The sequence below is a fragment of the Myotis nattereri genome, assembly GCF_964212035.1.
Source record: "Myotis nattereri genome assembly, chromosome: 1".
Lineage (NCBI taxonomy): Eukaryota > Metazoa > Chordata > Mammalia > Chiroptera > Vespertilionidae > Myotis > Myotis nattereri.
This window is the reverse complement of record NC_138075.1, coordinates 222,107,000-222,116,236: the sequence shown is the minus strand read 5'-3', so window position 1 is coordinate 222,116,236 and position 9,237 is coordinate 222,107,000. Positions and strand designations below refer to the sequence as shown.

The 9,237-nt window shown below is 37.1% G+C and overlaps 1 protein-coding gene across 1 annotated transcript; it reads right to left on the bottom strand.

The window, feature by feature from the left end:
• Positions 1-783: 783 nt before the first annotated feature.
• On the bottom strand, positions 784-3,162 carry DCAF16 (DDB1 and CUL4 associated factor 16). Its single transcript, XM_081098590.1, has one exon. It carries the CDS (start codon positions 3,038-3,040, stop codon positions 2,390-2,392), a length of 651 nt encoding a protein of 216 aa, XP_080954716.1. The 5' UTR covers positions 3,041-3,162; the 3' UTR covers positions 784-2,389.
• Positions 3,163-9,237: the final 6,075 nt, after the last annotated feature.

The following is a 9,237-nucleotide window of genomic DNA, read 5'->3' as shown; positions in this document are numbered from 1 at the left end:
GGGCTCAAGGTATTTGGACAACGTCAACAAAAAGGAGGCTGCCTATCCGTTCTGTGAGAGAATACCTTTAACATTAATGTCCACTGGTTTAGAAATCCTGTTTCCTTAGTCCTTTGATAAGTATTTCTATAGAGAATAAATGTGCCCTTCTTTATCCTAATTATGGTGACTGCACTTGACCAAAGGCACATGTAAGGTGAGTATGAAAGCGGTAAACTCACCCCTAACCCCACATCCATGACGCACAAAAAGAAGTGAAGGATTAAGGCTTATTCGGGTGCCTATCCTTTTGTGCAACCTGGAATTACTTAATGTGTAAACAAATGGGTTCAAATGTGGGTCTTTTTTTGTTTGTTTTTAATATATTTTATTGATTTTTTACAGAGAGGAAGGGAGAGAGATAGAGAGTTAGAAACATCGATGAGAGAGAAACATCGATCAGCTGCCTCCAGCACATCTCCCACTGGGGATGTGTCCGCAACCCAGGCACATGCCCTTGACCGGAATCGAACCCGGGACCCCTCAGTCCGCAGGCCGACGCTCTATCCACTGAGCCAAACCGGTTTTGGCTCAAATGTGGGTCTTGACAACATCTCACATTATCCTCTTCAAGTATGTTTCTTTCCCAGAGTTGCCAAGTCACCTCCTATCAGAGACACTGTATAGACACAGGCACTACATATACTGATTTTACTTAGCACTTAGTGAATGTTGAATATGCCTTAAGCACAGCAGGATCTATTTCATTTGTTGAGAATAAATGACCATACTCTGTTCAGCATGTACAAAGCTGTTGGTTTATTCAGCTGCAAAGTTGGGGAAAGGATTCCTTTAAGAGTGAATAGCAAAAACACGTTTATGAACAAGGCATTTTTATACATACACGCACACATGCAACACACACACACACACACAGAAAAAGGAACATATATAAGTACATAAACATCAACATATTTTTAGATTTCTCTATCTTTCCCACCTCCCCTTAAAAAACAGATTGTAACATTTTAAAAACCAGTTTCACAGAAAACATCTACATAGGAACAGTTTCTGATACATTCAGTTACACTAACAGTATGATACGGTTTCAGTTCAATAATTTTCCACTACCAAACATTTTTTCTAGCCCCTCCTTTTTTTTCTTGAAGACAACTAAGGCTCAGCAGAAATACCCATTAGGTTATAAACATCCTTCTATCTCCTAAAGTTGCTACACATTTATAGAATTTGTGATTCCATTAATGCTTTAAGGTTTTGATGCCATAACTGTAGACAGTTATGGAGAATAGGAAAAAGCAAAACTAAAATAAGGGTGTATAAGATAAATCGTTAACAATCTATTTTCTGAATCCTTTAGATGCCGTCAACCAGGATCATACAGTTTTCAGTCTTTATGGTGTGAAAAGATCTAACGGTCTCATGCGTTTTATTTATGTTGACTTCTACATTTTGACTCATCTAAATAAACACTGCAAGGCCCATTTACAAGAGTACATATACTTCCTTGTTCAGATAGATCTAAAGCTAATCTATGTAGGAAAACAATGATACTAAAAAACTCTAACTTCAGGTTATATTAGGCTGAGACTTTCCATAGTAAGGTTCTTTACAGTTAGAAGCGATCCTGGAAAGTTTGCAATGGATGGGAAAGTGCATTAAGTGCTGCTCCAGGAAACATACAGACTGAAACACTTTAATCCACTAGCAGTTAGTATAGAAAACATAAATGCTCTCTTAATAATCCTTTCTCTTTGGTCTTTTGGAATGTATTTTATTTCCTCTTGACTAAAGTCTGGGTGCCAAGACACAGGAAATATATTTCTTATAGAACAGGTGCCTGTTTAATGCCATGTGCAGACCTATCTATATAAAAGCTGTGAGATATATCATATTCCCACCATTTTCTTTTGTAGTTATTCAATTTTAACTACCTCCCTAAAATTAATGTCAGAGAAGAGTATGCTTAGGAAGGTACTATTGGGAGTAGCTAACCTCCCACTTTCCACAATGGCTGTTGTGAAGGCTGGGTAAGAAAAGAGAGAGTAGCCTACTCTGTCCTTCCCATTAATCATTAGATACCTAGAGTTAGAGTCTATTCAGTTAGGCAGAGTAAATTGGGGGGAGAACTGAATGAGAATAGTCAATTGATTTTTTGCAACAGTCCCTTTTTACGAATTCTCTATTGAAGTTCTTGTTTTATCCACAGGGTCTGTCAAAGTGAGTGCTCACATGCATATTTTCTGTAGTTGACTGATGGACCTCTTGGATATTCAGCTTGTCAGGACAGGGCAGTTTGGTTGAGAAGGCATTCCTTTCTCAGCTCTGGGCTGTGTAACTTGTACTACTTTCTCAATCAGAAACATAGGACACCAGAGCAAATGGTGAATCTTTACAGTGATGCAGTTAGGAGTTTGTTAACTGCCTTTTGGAAGTCAGTGTAAGAATAAGTGGTGTTGATGGGTTCAGTGCGGGTTGTTTCCTTAACTGTTTTAGTTAACCAGCCACAGCAACAACCAGAAACACATGAATTAGGGATCTGTTTTAGAAATTCAGGGATGGGAGTGGCTCTACTCAAAGTTCGGCTTAACTGTTTGGTGGCAAATTGCAGTGCTCCATTTAGAGTGGCGTGATCTCTGGAAAGCCGGCTGGGACTTGTCAGCGGCTTTTGAAAAGGTGGGACTCCACAAGAAGCCAGAGGTGGCCACTCAGGAATCGGCTCCAGTTTGGGTACACAATGGGAGCAATAGGAGAGTCTTAGACCTATCTCTCGAAGTATATGGACCGGTGTGTCCTGATCTAAGAGTCTAGCATGATATAACCAGGAATTAGGATTTAAAGGTCTCCAAGTAGTTGAATATTTTAAAAGGCACTTAACCTGCCAGGCAAGACTCTCCAGACGTGTCAGGTTGGGCACTACAGGGTCCTCTTCTTCAGAGTAATCCCAATCTTCCCCAAAACTCTCATTTAGGTAGTTAGCACTTTCTTCTTCCTCACTTTCTGATTCTGTTAAGCGATCAGGAGAGGGAATTCTGGGACCCATAAGGATAGGAAAGAAGGAACCAGAAAGAAGTAACAATTGAAGCCAGCAAAACACTAACACTGGCAAATAGAACAAAAGATGAAAAATCCTTTCACCAAGATTAACTTGCCTGTTTCTGAGTCCGTTACACACACAGGATGCCTTTGGCTTGCACCACTATGCAGTTGGAGATTATGTTGTATAGTCTTCACTTACAAAGAAGACATCGTGGTTCTCAGGACCAGTTCAGTGTGTAAAAGCTAATCACTTACCAGCGGCACAGGTCAGAGTCTCTCCTTTAAATCCTGGCTACCCAAGAAGAGAAGGGGTCCTCATATAGGCAAGCTGATTTTCTTAGCGTGGTCTCACCTGGCTGTGATACTGTGAAGAGACACTTGTGTCCTCTGTTTTGTTGTCAGGGATATTATATCTACTTGGTAATGAAAAGAAGCTCAGTGGTCGGCTTCATAGTCTGCTGGTGCAGCAAATTTTGTGCAGGGGATGGTGGGATGACTTGTCAAGGACATCTGCTATGAACGGATCCGACGTTTTCCATAAGTGGTACAAATGCCCTTGGAAATTGGTGACTTAGCTGTTGGATGTCTGGAAAGGTAGCCTTCACCTGTAAATGAGAAGACTAGACACATGATATTAAAGCCTGAAAGCACTAGGTAACATCACTGTCTGTCTAGCTATGAGTATCCAAGAACATGGATGCTGAACAAGAAATCTTCTTAACTTTCCCATCTCTATTTCATAGGCTTAGGCAGATTTTCCTATTGGGAATGGTTCCTAAAATCATAAAATTGGGAAGGAGAGCCTAGGCCCATTTTAATCCTTTGTTGGTACATATCTGGGCCAGTTTTTTTTTTTACATATGCAGTTCTAGCCCAGAAAATTACTTCCACAAAGCAGATCCCTTATGTCCCAAACTCCAAGTAGAGAGCTATAAAACTATTTTATATTCTTTTACCTTTAGATATGCTTGGTGGGATTAGTTTTAAGATACGTGTCCTGCTTGTACAGCTGCTAGATCAGTGGTTCTCAACCTTTTGGCCCTTTAAATATAGTTCCTCATGTTGTGACCCAACCATAAAATTATTTCGTGGCTACTTCATAACTGTAATGTTGCTACTGTTATGAATCGTAATGTAAATATCTGATATGCAGGATGGTCTTAGGCGACCCCTGTGAAAGGGTCGTTTGTTTGCCAAAGGAGTCTCGACCCACAGGTTGAGAACCACTGTGCTAGATATTAATTAGGACTTCTGCTGGGACCCAGAGGTGGTAGTCATGTGACCCCACTCTACAGATATGAGAAGATGGCAGGTATAAATCTTAATATAATAGGAATTACACTGAATGTAAACAGGTTAAACTCACAATTAAAAGGCACATACACCGAATTAAAAAAATGAAATAAGACTCAATAATATGTCGCTAACAAAAGACATTTTAAAGCAAAAAAAAAACACACAAAAAACACACAAAAGAAACCACGCAGAAAGGTTAAAAAAAAATGATGAAAAAATATAGCAATTTTAACATACAACAACAAGAAAAGATTTTAAGCCAAAAATTATAAGGAACAGAGATGGATGATAATATTGGTAAAAGAAATTAAATAAAGTGATATACAGTTAAATCCTCACTTAACATTGCTAATAGGCTGTGCAATTTTAAACAAAATGATGTTACCATAGGCTAATTGACATAAACAAGAGTTAGGTTCCTATGGCATCTCATCAACATTATAAGGAAGTGACCTTGAATGAAACGATGTTATTCAATGTTACTGAGGACTTGCTGTTCTTATCATATATTCACCTGAAAACACATATTCAAAATTTCTCAAGTAACCACTGATAGAACTGAAGGGGGATATATAAGCAGAGATACAAAAAGCATTAAAAACAGTTAAAATATTAACATACTTTGAGTATTACATAAGTAAACAGGACAATACCAACCAATACAGTGGGGCCTTGACTTCAGAGTTTAATTCGTTCCGTGACGGAGCTCATAACTCAAATTACTCGTATGTCAAATCACTGTGACGTTCGCTGCACCAACTAGCGGTGGGGTATCTGAAGCTGGCTTGTAACCCAAATTCGGCCAAGAGACGGCTCATATCTCAAAAAAACTCATTAGTTGGGACACTCGTAAGTCAAGGCCCCACTGTAGGTATTTGAGTATGCACACACACAAATAGATCATGCATAAGGTTATAAAGTATAATTAGGGTCATTTCATTCAGACTAAATCTCTGACCACAATACAAAAAAAGCAGATATTAGGTGTTACTTAAAAGTAATCCCCTGGGAAGGGCGGGTTCAGGGTGGAGGTCAATGGGAAAAAGACAACAAAAGGGACATCTGTAATACTTTAATAAAGATAAATTAAAAAGAAAAAATAATCCTATGCTGAGACATAAATGATTCAGGGGTTAAAATGGAAATTATAAAGGATATTAAAAATATTAATACCGAATAATAATATAGACTACCTGCAAGGCATAATTTATAGGACATGGCCAAACCAGTACATAAAAGAAATGTATAGCTTTGAATACACTGATGAGAAAAACAAGGAAATTTAAATATCTACAAGTTTAAAAATAAATATCCACAAGTTAAGAATTCAAGATAATGCAAAAGAGCAACAGCAAAATAAGGCAGGAAGGAAATAATAAAGGCAGAAATGAAATTAGTATATAAAATAGTAATAAAGACAGATAAAACTAAAATATTTTCTGAAAATATGAAATAAAAAACAAAACTGGCAAGACTTATCAAAAACGTTTAAAAATAACAAAGACTAAAAAACAAACAAACAGGACAAACATACTAAAGTAGGAAATTCTAGATGAAATGGCTAAATTCTAGAATAAAACACTGAAATTCATACAGGAAGAAACAGGTAATTTTAATAGAATAAATTAGTAAGTATTAAAGAAAGGTAAAAAGACCCTATGGTTTTATAACGGAGTCCCACTAATTCCTAGAAGATTCCTATCTATTTTACATAAATTGTTCCAGAAAAAAAGAAAAATATGTATAAACTGACTAACTCCTTTATGAATATAATAAAATATTAATTCTAAACCTAGATATGAACCAAACAGGAAAAGTATAGGCCCATTTCACTTGCAAAAATTCCAAATATTACCCAACAAGACTAAATGTGTATTAAAGAAAAATATGTTATAATCAGATAGAGCTTATCCCAGGAAAAGACTTTCCCAACTTGGGAAAATTTCTAAAATAAGTCAATAAAGCAAACAAATAAACAACAGAAAAATTTATCAACTTTGGATTTTTAACCTTTGTTAGTTCCTGATCAACACCTATTCATGCTTTAAAAATCAAAGTAAAACATTCTTACCAAACTAGCAAAAGAAAGTTACTTTCTCAACTTGGTAAAGGTTATTAACCAAAATCTTTTAGCAAATAAAGGGTGTCCCAAAATTCACGCAAGAAGTAATTTTGATAGAAAATACAGGTTTATAATTAAAAATTGTAAATTTCTTATTGATACAGTATAGGGTTATGTATGGAATAGCATATCAGGTAAATGGCCTCCACAGCTTTGCTGGCACATACCACACTCTTTTGTTGAAATTTTCCATGACCGTTTTGCATAAATGTGGCTGAATTTCATTGATACAGCACTCAATTTCCTCCTTCAAGGCATGGGTGGTCGTGGGCTTGTTGGCATAAACCTTAGACTTCAAAATACCCCAAAGAAAAAAGTCCAATGGCGTTAAATCGCATGATCTGGGCGGCCAATTCTGATCACCAAAATGGGAAATTAGACGACCAGGAAATGACTCATGCAATATTGAATTGTTTCTCGGGCTGTATGGCATGTGGCACCGTCTTGTTGAAACCACATGTCGTCCACATCCATATCTTGCAATTTAGGTACAAAAAACTGGATTATCATGTCGTGATAGCGAGCACCATTAACTATTATTGCCTGAACAGCCGCATTTTTGAAGAATGGTCTGATGATGCCTCCAGCCCCAAATCCACACCAAACAGTGACACGTTGTGGTTGCATTTGTTTCTCAACAATCACTCGTGGATTTTTCTGAACCCCAAATGCGACAATTTTGTTGATTAACCAAGCCATCAAGATGAAAATGAGCCTCATCGCTGAAGATGGTTTTGTTTGAAAAATCAGCATCCACTTGTTGTTGTTCCATAATGCATTCAACAAACTCTCTTCGCTGTGCGTGGTCAGTAGGCTTCAGTTCTTGAGTCAACTGAACTTTGTAAGCAGGGAGATGCAAATCTTTCGTGAGAATACGCTGTAGAGAGCTTTTTGAAATGTCCAATTCTTGACCACGGCGCCGAATTGATGTCCCTGGACTCTTAGCAACACTCTCACGAACTGCTTCGATGTTTTGTGTTGAACGACTTGTTGAAGGACGGCCAGGGTGTTTAAGATCACTAACTGATCCAGTCTCCCTAAATTTTTTAATTAATCTCTTCACAGTTGATGAAGTTAAATCACTATTCCGACCATATTTTGTACGAAAATTGCGAACTGTGGCTGCCAAACCTTCATTATTTTTAAAATATTGCTCAACAATGAAAATGCGTTGTTCTTTTGTGTAGCGCTCCATTTTTAATAACCCTGAACTGTCAGCTGTCACGCTTTTTTCCCCTTGGCAACACTTTACGGCACAAATGGCGTAAAATTCAAATCTTGTGTGAATTTTGGGACACCCTTTATTATCCTAAGTGAGAAACTTTAGATATATTCCCTTAAAAAAAAAAAAAGAAATTAGATAAGGATGACTATGAAGATTGATAATGACAAAGAACCAAAAGTTCTAATCAATGTTATAATAAATTTAAGACTAACATGTAAACAATTAAAGCTAATAAAGAGCTCAACAAAGTTTCTGGATCTGAGATTAACCATGTATGAATAGTCATTAATTTATTTATATAGCACATTATTTGCTACATACTATTCTAGAAACTGCTTAAATGTTAACTTGTTTTAAAATCTCCTACAAACCCTATTAACCCTTTTCGGTCCAACGTCGAGGCTGACTCGACACACCAGGCGCTAGGAGCAGGTCCAACATCGAGGCTGAAGTCGACACCGCAAACCGGTTCAACATTCAATCCTGTCAATTAATTTGGACCAGACTGTTTGAATTCCAAAAATAAAATTGGACTGCAAAGGGTTAAGATAGGTACTTTTATTGTCCCCATTTACACACGGCTTAAGCTACTTAGCCAAGGTCACACATCTACTGATAGTCAGAATTTGAGCCCAGGGCACACTTAATTTCTATACCAGTAATACTAACTAGAAAATGCATCACAGAAATACCTTTCACAAGGTAAATTACAAGGTCAAAAAAATATGAATTTAATCACATCAAAATAAGAACAAAGTTTACAAATCAACAATAAGTAGCAACTTCAGTAAAGAAATGGGCAAAGGACAAAAACATCCCATTTACAGAAGGGAAAAGCCACAAGTTATTAGCCATGTGAGTAAAGGGATACCACTTTATTCCATTAGTTTGGCAAAAAATTAGAAAGCTGGACAATATCAGTGAGGAGGCTAAAGGAACCCCCTTTAGAAACCAACAATTATAGACTGGGAGAACCTTTCTGAAGAGCAATTGGCAGCACTACTTAGCCAAACTATTTACACACCTCATGATCTAGCAATTCTACTCTTGGGTAAATAAAGCAAAAGAAATTCTCTTAAGACCAACATGCATTCTGGTGCTTTATCTTTGATGGTAAAGAATTAGAAGCATTCTAGGTTTCCATCACTGGAGGAGTGGCTAGGTAAAATGTGATGAAAACACATTAAAGTATACATTGCAAATGGTTGGACTAAAAAGCATAGCTCTAAATGGAAAAAGCAAAACCCAAAATAGTAAATCCCATTTATGCCATTCTGTAGGAGTGATTTAAAAAATGAGTCAGTAAGCATCTCCAGTTTCAAATACACACTGAGTTGTAGTAATAAGGTTATATAGTATGGCTTCATGTCCATACTATATTAGTATGTAGTAATTAGTACTAGTCCTTTAAAAAAGTATTTCTTTGGCTTCTATACGTTCTATTTATCTACTTCAGTTCCCAACAGTGTCTGGTACATATTAGGGACTTAGCAATCTTTTTGAAAAAATTAATGAGCGCCGAGACTGGTTTGGCTCAGTGGATAGAGCGTCGGCCTGC

Coding starts and splice junctions, on each gene's coding strand:
- DCAF16 (XM_081098590.1), bottom strand. CDS start 3,040: ATGGGTCCCAGAATTCCCTCTCCTGATCGCTTAACAGAATCAGAAAGT.